Source organism: Dasypus novemcinctus, chromosome 8 (genome assembly GCF_030445035.2).
Source record: "Dasypus novemcinctus isolate mDasNov1 chromosome 8, mDasNov1.1.hap2, whole genome shotgun sequence".
Lineage (NCBI taxonomy): Eukaryota > Metazoa > Chordata > Mammalia > Cingulata > Dasypodidae > Dasypus > Dasypus novemcinctus.
In genome coordinates this window covers 113,862,087-113,883,858 of record NC_080680.1, presented here as the reverse complement: position 1 = coordinate 113,883,858, position 21,772 = coordinate 113,862,087, and the positions used below count along the sequence as shown (strand labels likewise).

Here is a 21,772-nt window from a genome sequence, read left to right as displayed (position 1 = left end):
AAACAGAACATCATTAAAGACTTTTTCTTAGTGTAGATTTTTAATTCATTTGGTTAATATTTCGCAGAATGTTTGGGTCCCCTGTTATTCTAACCATTTTTTGTGTAAGTACAAATCAGTCTTACTAGTTAACATTTGTAACAGGTTTTTAAGGGGTGGTCCATCTAGATTTTTCTCAGATAATCCTAGCCTTGTTAGAGTAGATCATTGGTAGCTTCAAAAGCATTAGTGACACAAACAGTGATGGTGCTGCCTTCCATTTGCAGCGAGAGCTAGGAAGCTAGTAGCTGCCACCTGTCCTGGGCTGGGGCAGCCCACAACCCTCGAGGGTGGTGGGGGTGTGGGGAAGAAGGCTGGGATTTCTGCTGCTAGTGGCCAGGAGGGTTGCAGAGCCCCTTGTCTTCAGAAGTATTTGAAGCTTGGGTAGTTGATGAGAGTTACTCCTTTGAATTCAACTCATAAAACATTTATTGGGCACCTACTGTAGGCGCCGGGCTCTATGGTACTGTTGAACTCCTGCTGATTGTAGCTCATGCTACAAGTTTGGTAATGAAGATTCAGTGTTGACAGTTCCAGTGAAAATGGTGACATGCGGGAAATAAAGGACAGACCCACGTCTGAAAGAGCCAAAGTGGAAGAAAAGGGACCACTTGGGCTCCCTTGTTTGATCCTGGTTCAGAAAACACAGCCTTAGGAAAATGATATTGGAAAAGTGCCTGCTGCAGGGAAACCCCATGCCGTTCATCATCCACCATTTGTTTGGGCCTTTTTCAGGTCAGCCGTAACTTTGAGCTGGTTGGACGGGTTAACTTGGATCAGCTGGAACAGATGAAGGAAAAAATGGAGAGCTCCAGCAGTGACGAGGAAGACAAGGAAGAAGACTTGAACAGCAAGGCTGAAGACAGAGGTTAGTCTCCTCGCTGCCCTCTTGGGCCCGTGCGGCATCCTGCCCGTCGGTGGTGAGGCGGAAGGGAGGCAGGAGGTCGTTGTGGGTGTACCAGAAGGAACCAGCCTGCCGAGTTAAGTGGCAGAACAGACTTAAGAAACAGGGACAGTGTCTTTGAGAACTACTACCAGCTGCGGAAACTCCAAGGAAGACAGGCACATTCTCTGACTATAGATACGTGTTGGTTAGAAAATCTATGGCGGTAATTGTTTTTCATAAGGAAAACCGGTGTCTAGGGACTCTTCAGAAGAAGGACAGGCAGGCAGCAAGACTGATGACCCTGTAAAGCTGTCAAGGCATGAGAATGATCTTCCGATTGAAAGCTTATTTAAGACACTCACTGCCCGGGGTATACAGGAGGCTGCAGACAGCGTGAGCCTCCCTGCGTGCCCCTCTGCTGGTTCCTCTCCTCGACTCCCTCTTCTCCGTTTCTGATTTGTAAAGAGCGGAAGAGACCGCAGCTTTCATTCACTTGTGTATTTATAGAAGATGCTAGAGAAAGTTTCATGGGACTTTTAGACTATTTTTGCAACTCCCTATGAGTCTTTAATCTTTTACAAAATAAAGTTGTTTTTAACAAGTGGATTGAGTTGCAGTTATAGGATCTGCAGTTGGTATTTGTTCAACGTAGAATGTTGTGGAAATCCCCAGACTGCATTTAAATATAGATTGGACTGTGTTACCTTAGTTATCTCCGATGCTATCAAAATCATAAACAAACTTGATTTATTTAGTACAGTGTGAAGAAAAGTACTGGTGACCATTGTTGAGGAGCATTCTTTGCTAGGCACTGCACTGGTGGTTTTTATAGCATCTTTCTGAAAATTTAATCTTATGGAATGCAGAGGGCTCTGCACTCGGCCTGCCTGGGTTTGGCTCCCAGTTCTACTACTTTCTGGCTGTCTGGCTTTGGGTAAATCATTTCATTTCCTTGTGCGTTCATCATCCATAAAATTGTACTAGATAATAATATCATTATCGCTAACCTCATAGTTGTTGTAAAGATGCAATGAGATGGTGCACCTGATGACCTTGGCCTGGTTCCTGCAGCATGCTGTGCACTTAATAGATAACGCTTCAAGGCTGGTGGTGTTCCTGTCTTGTCACAAATGGGAAAATATGGACCCAGAAAATGGAAGAACTTGTCCAAAGTTAAAAACCACCGGAGGTTGGATTTTGGTCTTCTGACTCCAAAGCCAAGACCTCTTTTACTCCACATCCCAGTTCCCCAGCACCTTGGGCAGTGGACTGTCCTTCATTGAAGGGAACCCTGCCACAAAGTCTGTGTATTCGGTGGCTCAGGGGCCTAGTTCTGAGGGGCAGGCTGGCAAAATGTCTGTGTTTTCCCTGCTTTGTCTTCCGACAGCCTGAGGAAGCCTGCTGGGTGGGCAGCTCTGCCTGAGGCTCTCCCTGTTCTTTTCTCGGGTCTCTCTCCCTTACTCATCATCCCCCTGCCCCACTTGGCCAGGCCAAGAGCCCATGGGTTCACAAAGTGGGGGTCCATTTGGCCCTTGATCCCCCTATCTGGACAGACAAGGACGGCCAGCCAAGGTGTGCCAGCGTCTCCAAATCCCCATGCCCACTGGTCAGCCTGGAAAATAAGTCAATAAGGAAAACATCCTCTCCTTACAGGTTGAATGCCTCTTGTAAAGTTACAGCTTTCATTTGCAGGGCCCATGTTTATTTACTTCCTTTAAAGAAGCAAGACTTTTTCTTTTTTTTTTTTTGTTTTTGTTTTTGTTTTTGAACCATTTTACAAATATCATTTTCTTCATGATGAATTCTCACATCTGTGCGCTGTAACCAGGACTCTGGGAAGGAATACCTTTGACATTGGGTACTGAGGCTCTTCTTTCTTCTCGATACTCTGTGCCCTGCCGTTCATCTTCAGGAAGTAAATAATTCCTCGTTGGATGTTACTGCTTTTTAATCTCTGACGCTGAACACACATGATTGTGAAGGCTAGAATCATTGCAAAGGCAACAACCCCTCTAGTCCCCTGCTCCCCTCCCAAAAAAAAAAGCCGAGAAAATTAGAAGGGGAAAGATGGCAGTTGAGATGTGTGGGGCACCTGGCAAATGTCCCTTCTTTCCCGGATTGGCCTCCCCACCTCACTGGCACTGTGGCGTCAGACCAGCTTGGTTGGAATGAAAGTCATCACGGTCTCCGATGGCTCCTCACTGGACAGCAGGGCATCCACATTTGTGAGCCCTAACTGCATGGGAGAGAGGCAGTCCTCAGGGTGGAGAGGCAGGGCCTCCCCTGCCAGGGCGGGGATTTGCACGAGGAACTTTCAGTAATGTTAATGGGGATTACAAGCCTGAACCTTCCCTCCCCCTCGCGGGTCCTTGAAAGAACAGCCTCCTTTGTCCCATCTCCTTTTCTCCTTTGAAAAGACTTAGAATCCGTTTTCCACCATCTAGGTATATTCTTGCCAAGAAGAAGGACGGACACACAATAGCCTCGGGGCGTGCTCACCAGCCCTCTGTCCTGTGGGAGTAGTGGTGGGAGGTGACTTCAGCTGAGGAGATGTGATGTCTGACATCCTCCTCTGTGGATGAAGCTTAGCTGGAGCCACTGGGAAGGAAAGAAGGCTGTTGTCATGTGTCACGAGGTCTCAGGGGCTTCAACCCTTGGACCTACCCGATTCCCAGCGTCCTTTCCCAACGAGAGTGCCGGGAGAGAGCTGACTTGTGGCCCTGCTGAGGAAGCTTGGAGGGAATTTTAAAGAGGAGAAACCAGGCATGAAGAAATCAAAATTAAAGCCAGCAGACTCCTCCCACCGCACCCCCTCTCATTGTGCAGTTGGGGAGGAGTCAGGAAGGCATTCTGTTGATTTCTTGCCCAAGATAATCCCTGCTAAGGAATTAATGCGTAGAGCAGATGGTGCTGTCTCGTTTCCAATGAAAAGAATCAAGGAAGATAGTCTGTGCAATTATTTTTAATGGCTTGTGTGGTGATCTTCTTAATTTGTGAGAAAATGTTTCATCTTTTGTTAAAACTGGCCCCATTCACATAGGTTTTTGTGCTGACGATTAGGCAGCATGGAAACACCTAGCCTGTTACCATCGTCGTGAGGATTTTACTGGATGGGGTATTTCAGCCCAGGACATCTCCCTTTGACATCGGTGCAGGCACCGAATGGCCAGATATGCAAAGATGCTCAACATCTCACCACGCTGCCCTCGCCTCGCGGCGCGGCTGCAGAACGGTCCAGATCCTGCTGTTTATTACCCACATAAAGATTTGGCCCTCTGTGGTATAATGAAAGACATATGGGCTTGGGACTCGGGACAACACAGAGGCCACAGAAGCTCTCGTCTTTGAGTTTGCCAGGAGGAGTGGCCTGTAAACAATTAGCCAGCCAGTCCACATTTATCAGGCCCCTACCGGTGGCCCACACCCCCGAGGAAGCAAAACCACTACAGGCAATATTTGCTGTTTACAACAGTCCTGTCCAGAAATGACTGGACATTCCCACATCCATGAATGCCACCAATTGCGAAGGAGGTGTCGGGCAGCTGGCCAGCATCCCTCACTACCTGAGGATGTGCCTTCACGGTCCAGCCCCCAAGGATTCTAATTGGAGCTCGGTTCAGGGCCTGGAACAGCCCCCTGAGGGCTTGACTCTGAGATCCGTGGCAGATGACCCCAAGTCGGGAACCTTCCAGCTTCCTCTGGATGAATTGAAAGCCTGAAGCCCACCACGTGTAACCTCCAGTCCTTTTGGTGGCCTGTATTGTTTTTAGTGAACAAAGATAAATGTGTGTCAGATGGAAAATGAGCAAGTGCTACACGGTGAGGCACTGATAGAGAACATCACAGAAGGGAGAGGTTCCGTAGAAAAAACACCCAGGCGCCTCTGAAATGGTCAGAAGGGGCTCGTCAGACGAGAAAGACACATTATTTGTGATAGAAGCAGTTGGGGAGATGAAGAAAAAGGGGGAAGCTTGGGCTTCAGAAGCCAAGAACGGTTCTTGAGACCTAGTCAAGAACTGCCCTTAGGGGAACAGTGGGGTAGGAGAAAGATTAAGGGATCTGGAAATTGCTTTCCCTGGCTGGCCTTTGCGAGGGAAGGTGAGAAAGGGCATTTCCTGATGAATGTTGACTTGTCTGTTCTGCCTGCTTCCACTGTACACGGGTAACAGGTAACACCTGTGCTTTCTTCTCACAGATCTTTTGAGATTTTCTGATCGTGCTGCTGTTAACACCGAGAAGCGTTTTCCGTGTGAATTCTGTGGACGGGCGTTTTCACAGGGCTCCGAGTGGGAAAGGCACGTGCTGAGACACGGCATGTAAGTTGGTTCATCCCAAGAAGGCTTTTGCTCAAAGTGGGAGGCAGGAGGGATCCGTGGTTGTTGGACCCCCTCTGTGCCCATTTTCAGGCTGTAGGAGGAGAGGCAGTTGTGAGGACTAGGGTCCTCTTTTTCTGGTGGCTTTTCCCATGGCCACCCAGCCACATGTCAGATGAGGAAAACTCCAACCTCCCTCTAGCCCACATTGCAGGAGCACAGCTCTTTCTCCAGCTGTGAGCGCCCCCCCACTTTCGTGAGTGTGATGCACTCTGCTGGAATGGACGGAGGGTCCAGAGGGCTGGCTCGCAGTCCTGCCTGTGACTGGTCCTTGAGTGACCTTGAACAAGCCCGGCCTTGCACTGCTCTGGGCCACAGCCAGCTTCCACCTCCTTCCAGGGAGGTGGGAACACACCTGCAAAAGATTTAAAAGGTGAAAGTCTTCCATGACAAGGCACTCAGTCCACCAAACACAGGCAGAAACCAGATGTTCTGCAGAGAATGCCCCTGGACTCTGGCCCCTCAAGTGTCTAGACCTCTGAAAATATAGCTGAGCTTCCCACAATATGGGTTCACTCTTCTGGTTCCTGTTTTTTGTTTGCTTCTAGGATTTGTTTTGGGATCTGTCCACCAAACTTTAGGGCCTGAGTTGCTTATTAGTCTTAATAAATATAGCCAATCTCCAAACTTCTGAGTTCAGCTTAAAACAATTCTTGCTGTTAACACTTATGACCCAGGAAAGGAGGTGGCTTACATCTATGTTAATCTAGAAATAAGTCATGCCATAATCAGTACATAGGATAATGGTGGATATTTTTGAAGGATCAAGTCCTTAATAAGATATCACAAATATATGACCTTAGATATCGTACAGCAAGTACACACCTCTTGCAATTCAGTTGTGTGTCCATAGCATTTATTCAAAGGAAACCCCAAGGCCTTTTTAGGGTCAGGGATATAAGGATACTGACTCTTTTCTCTTGCATAAGGAAAAACATATACCCATTCTTTCTCTTCTGTAAATGTTGTGTTTTGTTTTTTCCCCTTCCCAGGGCTTTGAATGACACCAAGCAGGTGAGCAGAGAAGAAATCCACCCAAAGGAGAGCCTGGAAGACAGTGTTAAAATGCCCTCCATAGAAGAAAAGGAAGGTGACGAGGCAATTGGGATAGACTTTTCCCTAAAGAATGAAACAGTAGCCATCTGTGTAGTAGCTGCCGACAAATCTCTCCTGGAGAATGCAGAGGCCAAAAACGAATAAGTGTTTGGTGAAATTCTTAATCAAACCTTACTTGAACAGTGATGAGAAAGTGGGAGGGCTGGCTTGGGTTGAGAAGGGAGGGACAGGAAAGTGAAGACAGAAACAAAGCTGCTTTTTAGGACTGAACAATCTATTTTCAAAGCACTGGTACCTGTGTGAATGAGTATGTAAATTAAAGTTATTTAAATGGTTGGAATATGTGGCTCCTTTTCCATCACTACATCTTTTCTTCTGGATCTTCATCGTGGAAGTTCCATTTGTTGCGGAATATGGAAGCACCTCCCATACACACAGCGTGCTCTGTGGAGGTCTTGGACAGTCTTTGGAGAACAGAAGCTCCGTGACAATAGAAGACTTCTCGTAGGGGAACAACTTTTTGACGCACAGCTTTGGGTGCGTTTTTCTAATTTTAATACCTTAAGCTTTTTCAAGACCTAACTGCAGCCGCTTTGGGAAAAAAAAACAGAAAACAGAAAACAAAAAAAAAACTGCTTTGCATAAAACAGTCACCTGTTTCCTAGTACCTCAAAATTAACCAAGGGAATTCTCTGCATTTGTCAGTACTACCTGCCGTCGTTGTGGTTAAATGTAGAGAGAACTGCTGGGCAAGATGGTGAATGGAGGGGGAAAAAAAAGAGTTTTAAAGAAAGGAACACAAATTGTGCTTAAAATCCCCATGTGGGTTTTATTTCTTAAAATACTGTGATTTTTTTAATTATTTTAGTAAAAAACAAAACAAAAAAAAGAAACAGACTTTAATTATTAGATAACTGTTTGTGAATTGTCATCCTTTATTCCAGGTAAGCTGTTTATTAGTGTTCAACTATAATTTAGAATTTGGTAGATTCATGTGAGCTAATTTTTACGGTGATTGTGGAGTTTTGTTTGCCACATGTTTATTTTCTATCAGTTTGAGTGTTACAAACACAGCACAATTCAGTTTTTCACATAAATTGTTTTTTTTGTGTGTGTTGTTATTGTTATTTCAATTGGGGGGCAAGGGAGATTTAGTTTTTTTGTGAATAGGAATGTTTTTTATTTTAAACGCGGAAATAACAAAGAAGTTAACTTTTTTTCTTTTTTAATTTAACTAAAGAACCAAACTTTCGGCACAGCTATGCAGGTTGTGGGCCAGGCGGGGAGGGCCCTCTTCACCCTTTTGTTGCTTGTCAAATTAACACATTATCCGTCTCACACAAATAATTGCTGTTAGGATGAGCTGGCTTTTGTGTGTGATTTTGAAATCTGTGTTCTGTTTTTGTTTGAATTGTGTTTGAGGGAGTTTCTCGTTTATTTTGGGGAACGGGGATGTGCAAGAACCCCATCCCTTTGGGGAGAGTGGACGAGAAATACTTATATCCTACAAGGAGCCTGGAGAACTACTTTTTGTTTGTTTCTTAAATCTAGCTGCCAGCTGCTCTGTTTCCCCCATATTAGGTTTTGCAGGAGGAGAGCAGCTTAGACTAAATCTGAGTCTACATTTATAATACATTCTGGTGGTGAACAAAGGGTTTCGTTCCAAAAAGTAGAAAAGAACTTTCCTTGAAGCCTAGGTTTTAGAAGCACGCGTGTGTGTGTGTGCCTGGGTGTGTGTGTGTGTGTTGCGCATGTGAGTCCTTTGGTTTTCATGTTTTGGTTTGTTTTTGTTTTTTGTTTTTTGTTTTTTTTACTTGGAAGGGTTAGGGGAGGGGGAGGGAAGAAAGGGAAGGGGAATTGCTGAGATGACAGTGTCCCACACAGCTTCAACTAAAATCCATGGAAAGATGTTGCATTTGTGGAAGAAGTGCTTACTTGAAAAGCATGTTTTTCTCTTATTTTCTTGCTGTTAAGAATTTTTATTTGTAGGGTGTTTATTTTAATTTAATTTTTTCTTTTTAGGGATGGGGGCCATCATGTGGAAACCAGAAAGTGGGGAAGGTGTGACCTACTAGACAGATTTCATTTTATGTCCATATTTGTTTTTAATTGGCCTCATTTCAAATGTATTAAACAGTTCCATACCTGGATTGGGTGTTTGTAATGGTTACCAAAAAAGAAGAAAAAAAAAAAAGAAAGAAAAAAAAAAGAAAATAATTGTGACATGCTTTTATCACTACTTTATTTTTCAAATAACATGTAAATATTGTAATCCATTGGATTTTGTTTTGCTAACCTGTTAATAAAAATATGGGACCATTATCCTTTTAACAAGGCTAGAATGTCATTTTTTTTTTCTTTTTTCAAAACATATACCTGATATTTTGTGACCGCACATTTTGGATGCATTATTATAATTCTGTTGACTGTAATGACATAGAATTTACAACATTTTTTTGTTTAATTTATACAAGAGGACATTTTTTTCAGAGCTCGAAGGAAGAAAATAAATAGCAAAATGATACCCTATTGACTCCAATAATCAGTGTTTCCCAAAACTTAAGAAAAGACGGGAAGATTCTGAGTCCTTGGAGCCAAGGGTTAAAAAAAACACCACCACACAAGCAGGCTATTCAAGTTGTTTGCCACATACATTTTGTAATGAAATGTGAGAAATTAATAAAGAATTTTTTTCACATGTGTCTATGTGCATCTATTGTAAATCATTTAATAAAAAAGGATCACAGATACGAAATGTAGAAGTAATATAGGAGTGTCTTTCACTGCATGTACACAAGATATTTCAAGGCATTGAATCTACACCAATATGGAAAGTGAAAGCAAAATTAAGGTGAGGTGTGAGCCGGGATTTAAAAATGTTAATAAAATTTCTGCATCACATATTCATCACCAACTGTGGGACTTTTACGAAGGGAATGTATTCCATCAAAAATGTGGATCAAAGTGATGTATAAACCTTGAGGAAGGGGACGTGCCAGTGATTAAACTTCGTGTGGGGACTGTGAACCCATGAGCATAGTTGTTTTAAGCTAACTGCCTGTACACCACAGACCGCTCAAGAGGATGCTTTTTACAGTGTCGCCACCCTTGCCTCATGAAAGCCTGAACCTAAATTATCCTGCTGTGTATTCTGAACCAGTAATTATCATCATAAACTTAGGCTTTGAGTTACCCTGTTAGAAAGCAAAGGAAAAATTAATAATCATGAAACCTAGCATCATAAATTAAATCCACAGCTTTGGTTGTTACACTCAGAGCTGATTTATATTGTCTGTCTTCACTGGTGTTAGGAGAAGAGTGGTTCGTGCATAATTTCTCCAGGACTCATTCTAAAAACTGGGTCTGTACCCTTTCTTGATCTCTTTATCACCTTTGCCAAACAGAAGGCTTTTGAGAGGCTTCCAAGATCCGGAACAACACAATTGGGTAAATCAGGACCCAAAGGGCAAATGAGAGAGTAGCAAACATGGTAACTGGAGAGGTCATGCGAAGGTATGCCGTGAAGCCATGCCAAGCTGCGTATTTGACTGAACCTCCTTTTAGGCAAGGCAAAGAAGGGTCAATCAATAAGAGTCACATTCTTAGTGACTTTTTATGATCAAATGCTCAAGAGCTACTCAGCTTTTTCTAGCACTGCAGGCTGAGAATTTTCCGAAAATTTCTGTGTTTTCATAAAGGAGAGAAAATGACAATGGACCCGTCCACTAAAAATGTAGCTGTTCTCTTGTGGCCTCTATCAAGCATTTAATGAACAATGTTTTCATTGAGGCTATTCCTAACCCACACCCCCACTTTGTCTTACCAGAGAAGAAATGGAGTTTAATGACATATTAGCCATGGTAGGGGCGATAACTGCAAAGCCTGCAGTCGTTGGCTTACCACAATAAAGGTTTATTTCTTACACAAATCCTCAGTGAGGCTCCGTGGGGTGTCCTTTCAACTGGCAACTTAGGAACCCAAGTTCCTCCATCTGACTTGGATCCTGGGGTCACCGCCGAGAACATGGTGGTCTGCCCACCCCCAGATGCTCCTCCCAGAGGCAACAAGCCTCCCGTCCAGTCAAACCCGGCCCCACCTACCTGCACAGGGAAATGTCCAGGAAGGGCATGTGGGAGCCTCAGCTACAGCCAAGAGCTGACAGCCCTTTGGAAACGGGAGCTGAGGACCACTCCTCTCCTGGAGAGCATACCCACGCACTTAAACAATATTTTTCGAGCAAATAAAGTCAATCATTATTTGCAAATTTGCGTACTTGCTAGAAATTTTTCGTAACCCCAAAATCAAGTGCTCACAGCACTAGAAGGTCATTTCCCAGGCATGCACAAAGTAGCAAAAAATTTGACTCACCTGAGGCACATATTCCCAGCTGAGGGCACAGAAGGCAGCACTCTACCTTCTTGTTTCAGCTCTCATACTGTACACCAGTGTCCTTTTTTCTGTATATTCAGTGCCCTGTGGTTTTACTTGTTTTTTGTTTTTTGGTATGTTTTTGTGGATGATTTCGCCGTTTAAAATAGCTCCCCATGTGTAGAGCTGAGCCTTCTGGCATTCCAAAGCAGAAGAAGGCCGTGATGTGGCTACAGAGAAAATAGGTGTGTTAGATGAGCTTTGCTGGCATGAGTTCGATATTAATAAATCAACAGCACGTATTAAATAAGGCGTCTTTCAACAGAAACACAAAACAAAGTTGGGTATTGACCGATGGGTGAAAACATGAGCAGAGGCCCACGGGAGCGTAGCTCTGTGTTCCTAAGAGCAGTGAGTCAGTACTCCCAACTTCAGTATTTGCGCCGATTTATAAAACAGAGCACCTCTGAATAATGACTGTCGACTGTATTTAGTGCTCGCCACTGTGCTAGGAGATGAGGATGCAACTCTGAACGGGACAGACATGGCCCTTGCCATCTGACAGCTTACACACAGGGAGGGTGGAGGCAGCGGCAGGAGTGACCACCGCTGAAGATGCCACGGTTTCCTGTCGTCAGGCTTTGACGGCTCCTCTGTGTTGATGCTGGCAACTTTTTGACAGCACGTGCCTTTTCTCTGTCCGTCTAAAAGTGCACGTTTCATGCAGGCATTTCTAAAACTTAGGGAGGCATATAAGAAATTGGTCACTCACGTTTGGTGAGTCTCTATCCCTAAGCCTAACCAAGTTACTCTAGGATCTTTTTTTCCTTTGCAACTACCCATGTGTATCCACTGCCCACTGCCAGGCCACAGCTCTCAGGGGAACACGTTTGATGTCAAAAAAGAATCTCTCTCTCCCTCTCACTTGTCCAAATGTGCCAAGGAGTGGAATCTTAAGAAATGGAGAAGCATTTACCTTAATAATTTTTGTGCTAAGCGTTTGTTTGCAGTTATTAAAGGAATGTACCCCTGGTAGAAGAAATAGCAAAAATACAGTTGCTTTAATCCTATCACCAATGTCACAATCAGAAGTGTTTTCTACACTTGCATTCCTGGGCACTTTTTTTTTTTCTTTTTTTTTTAAAGATTTATTTATTTATTTATTTATTTAATTCCCCTCCCCTCCCCCGGTTGTCTGTTTTCTGTGTCTTTTTGCTGCGTCTTGTTTCTCTGTCCGCTTCTGTTGTCGTCAGCGGCACAGGAAGTGTGGGCGGCGCCGTTCCTGGGCAGGCTGCTCCCTCCTTTGCGCTGGGCGGCTCTCCTTATGGGTGCACTCCTTGCGCGTGGGGCTCCCCTATGCGGGGGACACCCCTGCGTGGCAGGGCACTCCTTGCGCGCATCAGCACTGCGCATGGGCCAGCTCCACACGGGTCAAGGAGGCCCGGGGCTTGAACCGCGGACCTCCCATGTGGTAGACGGACGCCCTAACCACTGGGCCAAAGTCCGTTTCCCAGCTGGGCACTTTTTATATGACCATAATAATGGTCAACAATCTTGCAGCATGCTACTTTCACCTAGTAGTAAAAATATTTTCCATGTTGCTCTTGTGCCTTCATAACTAAAAATTTTCAGAGCCACAGAAAAAATTGAACAGAGGTTCATACCTATAATTTATCGTTCCTGAGTGTTATTGAGCATTCAGGTTACTTTTAATTTCACAACGTTATAAATAAGGATGCATTCAACATCTTGCCTGTAGCTTCCCTGGCCTCCTGCCTCTTTTGGATAATTCACTAAAATAGATTCCCAGAGGTGCAATTAATTTTCAAAAGGGTATTGTTAATTTGCATCGACACCAGCCATGAAGGGAGGTAACAACTTAGTTGTACTCTTGAACACATGGAAGGGAGGGAGTATATACAGCTTGGTCACAGATGCAGAGTCCAAAGTTAGACCATATGGATTCAAATCACAGTTGTCCCACTTAGTAATTGCATATCCTTGGGCAAGTTGTTTAAATCCCTTTGTATCTTGGTTTCCTTATCTATAAAATGGAGATTACAGTGTTTAACCATGCACCTAGTATCCTTTCATTTCTATTTTTGGATGCCTAGATATTTCAGCACAACCAGGATATTCACAAATGAGAGGCTGGACATTCAGAGTCAGCCCATTTCTGAAATAATGTTGAGTCTCAGCAAAAGGCTACTAATTAGGAGGGAAAGCATTCTTACCCAGGTTTCTCTGAGCCCAGAATGTGACAGAAAACTATGGTGGCAAAGCTGATGATACATGCCAATAATAAATTGTCCATGCAGACATCATTTGGGGTTGACATAAGCAATTTCCAAAACAATTTGGTCAGGTGACGTAGGACTATGAAGGGGGAACTGGCTACCTTAAGAATGGAGAATGTTTGATATTGGAGAAGCTGGCTCATTGAGCAGGGTCTTAAATATTTGACGGGTGTGGTGATGAGTATTCCAGGGAAAGAAAGGGACAGAGAGGCAACATTCCAGGCAGAGCAAAAGGCATTTACACAATAGAGGTGGTAAATGCTAAGCCTGGTATCCTGGGAATAGTTGGGTCAAGGAATGCCAAATAAGGATAAGCCAAACACCTGAGTGAAAAGTTTCCAAAAGCAAAGGGAGCATGGAAGACTCTGCTCTATGTTGACTGAGCTTGACCTGGTGATTCCTTACAGTCCTTTGGAAGAGAGAATTTGACCTCCAGTGGTCACATTTATGTCAGAATTGCTAACAGGACTATGAGGTGGGGTATATGTGTGTAAGCAGGATAGGTAAGGATCCCACCGGCTTTCCCCCTCCCCCTTCTTCTCTATCAGCCACAGGTAGAGAGCAGAGAGGAAATAGAAGAGAAAGGGGTATGTTCCCCAGTCAGTCCGAGGGTGGGATGGGGTCAAGCATTCAATCACAGCGACCATAAGATGCCTCAAAATATCATACTCATCATCTCCTGAAAGTGTCAGCTCCCATCCAAACACTCTGCCTTAGCATGTGCCAGCCCCACTCCTGGGGCGCTGCACTCCTTTTCTCTACTAGCAACTCCCTGCTCTCTAAGGTCTGGTGATGTGGTCTTCCCTGACAACTTACGTGCCACAGGATATCGACCCTCACCCTAGTTATCACTTATCACCTGTCTTCATAAACACTGATGCTCCATCCACAAACAGTTCTAAACACTTCATGTACATCGTTTCATTCCATCCTTGGCCTGGATTCCTAGGTCTGCTGTAACAAATTGCACATGCTCGGTGGCTTACACAACAGAAATGTATTCTGACAGTTTAGGAGGCCAGAAGTCTGAAGTCAAGGTGTTGACAGGGTCGGTTCTTTCCGGAAGCTCAGAAGGAGAATCCATTCTTAGCTTCTGGCAGCTGCCGCCAATCCTTGGCTTTCCTTGGCTTGTAGACTCAGCCCTCCACCTCCGTCTTCACATCACCTTGTCCTCTGCATCTCTGCATCTTCTCTGCTTCACTCCTCTTATAAAGACAGCTGTCACTGGGTTTAGGGCCCACTCTAATCCAGGGCAATCTCATCTTGAGACCCTTAACTACATCTGCAAAGATCCTTTTTCCAAATAAGATTGCATTCCCAGACTCCGGGTGGACTGCATTTGGAGGGGTCACCATTCAACCCACTACAACTCTCCTAGCACAGATATGAAGCATCTATTATTATTAGCCCTGTTTTACAAATGATACCCCTTAGTGAAAGGTTAAATAATTGCCCAAGATTCACAGCTCGGGAATGGTAGAGCACACCAAGCAGCCAGAAGGTACTCTCTTACCGCTGCACTTTATACACTTCTCCACATCTTATTCATTTTTGTCTCCCTGGTGCCACACACAGAACCTGGCCCTGAATCAGGCCTCAATAAATGTCTCTGGAAGAAATGGATGGATGGATGATGAAATGTTCTCTTCCCCTCCACCCCCCGCCCGCTTCAGACTTTAAGTAGCTGAGACACACTGCTGTCAGATGCAGCTAGCCTTTTTAAATTCAAATATATTCCTGTTGATACCAAGTGTTAGCTCGCATCTGATTTGGCATCAATGTTACATTTTCTTTCAGAGCTTGATATTGCTTTTTAAAATATCTAAGTAAAAATATGCAGCTTGGTAAATGAAAAATGTCTTTGTCTGAAACTCTAAGCTTTCTCTGAAAAAACATGAGAGGATCTGAACACCAGCACTTCCTCTTAAGAGGCCACCTTGGCCACCATCTTCCTCTCTTGCCCAGAGATGAAAAGGAAGTGGATGGAGAGGTCCACTGGTCAGATAATTAGAGACTGATGGGATGGCTTGTGCAGTTGAAAAAGCAGAAGCCAGAAGTGGAGGTGCTGGAAGTGGACATGACTGTGACAAGTGGAGTAGATGGTTGTGTCCAGACGCTGGCTATTGAAAGCAAGCTGGCAAGAGGGGATGGTGCTTGAGGAATGACTTTTTTTTTGAGAACACGAGTGATTTGGACATGCCTGTGACACTCAAAGGAAGAAGCCATGGAGCTGCAGGGTATTGACTCTTGGAGGAGTTAGGGGGGTTGTGGATCCAGGGCATGGTAGAGCCATTGGCTTTGAGGTGAAGAGGGGCCCTTTTGCCTGAGAGGGGAAGTAGGAAGGAAAGGGAAAGGGCTCTAGCTGGCAGGTGCAGGGGTGGCTAAACTCAGGCAGATGAACTTTGACTTTGAAGTGGGCCCTGGAGTAGGAAGGTGAGGATGGGTGGACAGAGAAGACAAATCTGAAGCTGATGCAGAGGGCCACGGAGAAGAGGACTGAGTGGAGGCAAAGAGGAGCTCAAGTGCTGCAAAATGATTTATTATTATTTTTTCCCTATGACAAAAAAAAGGCGCACTCGGAGGGTCCAGGGTCATGATCTTTTCTAGGGCTCCCCTGCCAATACCCTCCTCCCATCACCGTGACCAAACAAAGAAAGGAAATGGAGAAAGAGAGAGTGAGTGAGTGAGAGAGACAGACAGGAGAGGGAGCGCTCTTGGAAACGGAAGGGACACTTCCGTTCCCCGCCTACTTAATTATCTGGCTTTTTGAATTAGGGGCGGAAAGCAAACTTGCCTTGTTACTATCCACAATTTCTCTCTTGAGTTTGCTCCATTAATGAAACAGCTTAGTTTGGTTTAGCTAACTGCATGCATGACTTCCAAAACCCACATCACAGTGCGGGAGGAATGCAGCCGCGAGCAAAGCTACAGCAGCTTAACCGCATTGTGTAAAGAGAGGCGCGGGGACAGCACCAGTGCCTCTGAAATCCATTTAAGATGTGTGAAAACACAAGATTGAAATTCTGACCTTTCCCTGAAGCTGAAAGAACCTACTGCAGGGGGCTGTTTGGAAAACTGCAGCTACAGGCCTGGGCCCATTCTCCTCTCCCCAAGACGGTGGCTCCCGGGAGAAGGTCTTGCCTCTGTCTGTCCTTCTGTCTCCAACAGAGCATCAGCCTGAAGACAGCTGAGCATTTTGGAAGTGGAAATACTGTCTAAGGAATGGTGCCAGAGACGGAAGAAGAGGGGGCCATCGAAGGGCAAATAGAGGGGAACTTCTTCCAACTGGGTGGTCACCTACTGCCTTTCCAGACTTGGGTCAGGGAAGAGCCTTTCCCACGATGAGCTCTCTGATGCGAATCCAAATAAATCCCAAAGTGTTTGGGGCACAGTGGGGCAGGAAGAAGGGCAAGGGACTTGGAATTATGTTAACACAACTGCATTTTCATTCCATTTCGTGGTAAATATACTGCAGCCCTGGTTAAGAGCGGCGTTCTGGAGCCAGGCTGCCTTAGTTCAAAGCCTAACTCCTCCACTTACTGTGTGGCCTTGGGCAAGTAACTTAACCTGTCCACACTGCAGCCCCTCATCTGTGTAAAAGGTGCAGGAGTGTCTAGTCTCACACAGGTTTCAAGGATGAAATATGATCATGGCCCAATGCCTCACTCAAAGTGTGTGCGCAACTGATATTAACCATTGCCGCCGTCATTGATGTGGTTAATCCTTTAATGACTTGGAACCCTTCTCTCTCCATCGATAGAGAAGAGACACTGAAGTCTCCTCCTTTAAGGTGGCTTAAAATGAGAATAGATTAGAGAGACTGGGATGTGTTTGGCCTGTGGTATGATATGTGACCACTGAATCTACATCTACTGATTTCTCTCTTGCTGGGCTCTGAAAAATGTAAAAAAATGTAAAGAAATGCATCAATGGAAGATACTGGGCTTACACTGTGGGCCCAGGAGTCAGACAGAGCTGGGTTTGAGTGACAGATCCTCTTCTTATTAGTTTTGAGACCTTGGGTGATTTATTCTTTCTATGCCTTGGTTTCCTCACTTGTAAAATGGAGAATAATAGCATCCGCTGTGAAAATTCAATGAGAAGAGGCAAAATCTGGGCCAGATGAGGGCTGCAGAGTGTGAAATGTATGCTCCATGAGGCCAAGGACTCTCTTTGGCTTCCCATTACATTCCTCTATTCCTTACCTGGCCCGTTGTAAGTCTACTCCATAAATACTTGTGGGCTTACCCACTAAGAGGTGAGGCAGAGAACATCAGAGCTGATTTCCAAAAGGAGATATGATGCAAGGGGAGTTTATGATTTCTCTAGTAGCACAATAAGCTCAGAAAACACACATCCTCAAAGCTGTTGGTATGAGTTGAATGGGTACAACCCTCACAGAGGACTTTTTTTAAAGTGCAATTCTCCTTGATTCTTCCAGAAACAAAAGTATTTGCTCTGCGAAATTCTTTTCTGCAGTTGCTCAGAGGGTTTTCACACTTTTAAAGTTCTAGGTTATTATGCTGGATCCCATTCCCTTAGCACTCCCAGCAAAGAGTCTCACAACGGATGGTCACACTTTGGTAGAAACAGCAGTGTGGAGGTGACTAGTTTCCATCAATTCTCCTAAACCAGTTGTTCGATTTGGTCAGAGACAGAAATACAGTCACTGTCCTGGTTTAAACATAAGCACTAAAGCACTCTTGACTGTGAATGTTAAAGATGCTGGAAGATCCCAAATGGCCTCCACATCACACTTTGAGGACCTTGTCTACTTTAGCAGGGCTTTACTCTACCCAAGAATTATTGACACTTGAACATACTCAGCTGCCTGGCCCTAAGTTTCAGGGTACCAGTGTGCAGTGTACCAGGGTACCTATAGACTCATGGTGGGATCTTTCTAGAATTTAAATCTGAGCTTGTGTCTCTAAGACTTAAAACACATCTCGCTCCTCCAGTGAATCCCCATTCGTTCTTCCTGTCTTAAATGCCATCTTGTCTGGGAAGCATTTCCTAGCTCCCCAAGACTGAGTAAGGTTTCTCTCCTTCAGGGTGTGCTGAGATCATAATGCTGATTACCCAGAACTGAAATGTTCAGCTCTCTTGGGTATCTCCCTCACTCCATGGAGTACATAGCCTATGCCTCATCCCCTAGTTGTGTCCCAGACCTGACGCTGTGACTAGACAAAGGAGGTTAATTCCATTAGGATGCTTTGTGCTGCAAGTCACAGAAAATCCCAGCTTACACTGGTTGAAACAATGGGGAAATGTGTAATTGCACAAAACAGGAAGTTGAGACATAGGGTAGGAATCGGGCAGTAGGATAAGTCACCCCATGATGTCATCAGAGTTTGGGTTCTGATTCTTTGCTCTGACCACCAATTGTATCAGCTCCACCCTAAAACTGATTCCCCTTGTGGTCACGGCATGGCCGTCAGCACTACATACCATATTGTTCACATCTGGAAGGAAAGGGGGAAAAAAACTCTTCCTCAAGCCTAAACACATGCTCTTTCTTATCATCTGAATGGGTCATCTCAGGCTGGTGCAGACATAAACTGGATTGGACCGATAAACTTTGCCAGGTGATTGCCATCAGCTGATTGATTTAGACTCATCAGGATTCCCTCAGCAAATGAATGGGATGGGGAAAAAATGCCGATTCAGTTAGGATAGAGGAAAGGCACTAGGTGTTGGCTAGGTGACCAGCAGTATCCTTTATAAAGGTGCTGAATAATTATTTGGTGGATGAAAAAATAAGAATGAGAACATGGCTGGTGCTCCTAAGAGTTATCGCAATGGGGAAGTCCATCAACAAAGTGGGAGGGACTGAGTTTTTGTGTGACTCTCCTGGCATTGGAGCAGCCTCTTCTTCAGGAAACTTCAACTGCTGTAGGCATGACAGGGTCATTTCCAACCTGCTGCTTTTATTCTCAGCAGTCTTCTTGCTCAGAAAGGAAAATGGTACATTGATCCAGCCAAGGGGAAACATTTTCTAGAGTTTTGCAGGTGGCACCTCAGTCATAGTTCTTCATTTCAGACCATTTCCTCAATAAACCTGCTCCTTTCGTCTTACCTATGACCCAACCTCTTCAGCACTCATTATTTTTCAAGAACCAGAAATCTCCCCTTGAAGACGGAGAAGTGCAGTTCTTTTTCCAAGTCTGTGTCCTCCATCTACCCAACCCACTTCACAGGGAGGGATTGAGGGCAGAGAGAAACACCCAGCCTCCAAGATCTGACGAGTGCATCTGGGAATCTGGGCTCAGCTATTGACTTGGAAGGGGACCTGGGAAAGTTCATGTACCCTCTCTGAGTCTTCTTTACCTTATCCATAAAATGTGGTGATTCTAAAGCAGTGGCTCCCCTACCTCCAAGACTGGGCTTCTGAAAACTGCCAGATAGGAGAATTTGGGTTTGGGAAAATTAAAACCTTACAGAGAAGTGGGTGGTGAAGGGAAAGGGACAACATCAGTAGTAAACCTCTGAAAGTTCCCGTGAAAATATATTTTTAATTTTTTCTACGATAGAGTAAAAAAGAAAAGACAAAATACCAGTGACTTTTAATACATATTAAAATACTAATAATAGGTGCTATCCAATTAATTGCTATTTACCATCCCTTGCTTGTAAGTTTCAAGATCTCCCTCTCTTGAGGTTTCAGGAAAATATTGAAAATTCGGGTTGTTGTTACAGAAAAGAGGCTGGTTAAGAGATGTCTATACAGTCGCCATGTGTCTGTCTCTTTCCACATATCCACTGTCTTCCTGCTGGTTTGCTCTTGCGTTGTTTTCTCCTCTTCCCCAGAGGCCCAGGCTCAAGGCACCTCAAAGACCAAGCACCCCTCACCCCAGGCTGCTCTTGCCCTGGGACTCCCAGGCTCAGTAAAACACCAGCATTTACCTAGTGACCCAAGCAGAAACCATGGCATTGGCTCTGACTCTTCCCTCACACTGGCTCCTCACCGGCAGTAGGTCCCAGGGTCAGTTGTCCACTCCATAACACCCCTTGGATCCACCTGCCTCTGTCCACACTCACTCCAGGTGCTGCAGCTTAGCTTTCATTGCTTCTTGTCAAGATCGCTACCACCTCGTCCTATCAGGACTCTTCCAGGCTAACCAGGATATACAAGGCAGACTGAGCCTGTCCCTCCCCTCCTGAAAACCCTCCCATCATCTGACTCCAGGTCCTTGCCCCAAAACTCCTCCCAACGTAGATGGCAGTCATAACAAACACCCTTCCTTATTATTCCCCATGCTCAATCCATTCTCCATGCCTTTCCACATGCGGCTCCAATTGCTTGGAATACTTTTCTCCAGCTCCGATCTAGCTTTCTCCTATTTGTCCTTAAATACTCAGCTCAGATGTAACCATTCAGTATCTCACTTACTTGCTCTCATAAAAATAGGAATAATAATATTATCTATGGGGATTGACTCATGTCTCCCACAAGACATATTCAAGCCCTAACTCCTAGTCCTGTGGGTGTAGACTCATTTGTAAATGGGGTCTTCAAAGATCCTATTAAGATGAGGCCAAATTGGATCAAGGTAGACCTTAATCCAATATGACTGGAGTCCTTATTAGCAAAAGAAATTTGGATACAGCAGTAGAGGGATAGGAGAACAGAGAAGGGGGCAGACAGCAATGTGACAGAGGTGATAACTAATTGTCAGCAGGCCACCACCAGAACTCTCAGACTTCAGAGAGTCTGAGGCCTGCTGACTCCTTGTCAGTGAGACAATAAATTCTTGTTATTTAAGACAACTAGTGTAGTGTTTTGTTATAGCAGCTCTGGCAAACTAAGATAGTACCTACCTCAGAAGTCATTGGAAGGAATATATGAGCTAATCCATGTTCAGCACTAAGAACTGTGCCTGGCAGCTCAAGAAATGTTAGCGATTATTATCCTTTCCTGGTGGCCTTGACCTTGAACCATATTTCCCCCATACTTCCCTCATCACAACCCTTATCAAATTGAATGCAAATTGAGTCACTACTACTGAGCACACAAAGGGCCTTCCTTATCTGTATCCCGGTGAGTTGAATGACTACTGTTTGACCACCACCTGAAAGCCATCCCAGGTGACTTACAGAAACTCCCTCTCACTAGGGCATCTGACAAAACATCTTGGAGATGTCTGAGCTTCGGCCACAGTTCCCACTAACCAGAGGCAACCCCATCAACTCACCGCATTAATAGCCTGACAGGCGGTGATACTCTCTCCTTCACTTAAAAAAAGAAAAAAAAAAAACATGAAGAGGAAAATTACTTAGTCATCACTGTCAACCCTGGCAAATAAACATTGCTATTACATACTCCAGAACTCAAGGAGCACCACATAATTAGGCACAGTTTCAATCAGCAGCGAGGTGCAGGTTAGGTGCGGCACGCACCTATGAGTGGCTCATTTGCAGTGCAGAAGAGGTGGGGATGTTGATTTTGAGGCAATCACTGTCTGGAAGACTCCCAATTAAATAATCACATTAATATTTTTAAGGCCTACCCTAGGCAAAAATACTCTCTCTGGAAAAAAGAGCAAAGAAATTGTATCGATGATGTTTCTGAGCGGCAGCTGCAGATTTGTTATGATTTTAGTTGTTTTCTCATTATAAGAGTAATGTGCTTTCAGTGTGAGCACCTTGGAAAATAGAGAAAACAATAAAGAAGAAAATAAAAATCCATTATAATCTTATCATCCACTTGATCCACTCTCTCTACACTTGGTAACTCAACAGAAGATGAGATCATT

The 21,772-nt window shown here is 44.6% G+C and overlaps 1 protein-coding gene across 1 annotated transcript in view; it reads left to right on the top strand.

Annotated features, from left to right (window-relative positions):
- The window catches only part of ZNF462 (zinc finger protein 462), a 130,878-nt gene extending 121,828 nt beyond the window's left edge, over positions 1-9,050 (top strand). Inside the window, 3 exon segments of the mRNA XM_071217080.1 lie at positions 775-907; positions 5,121-5,241; positions 6,291-9,050. Of these exon segments, the coding sequence (XP_071073181.1) occupies positions 775-907; positions 5,121-5,241; positions 6,291-6,498 (462 nt within the window). The 3' untranslated portion in view covers positions 6,499-9,050.
- The last annotated feature ends 12,722 nt before the right edge of the window (positions 9,051-21,772 follow it).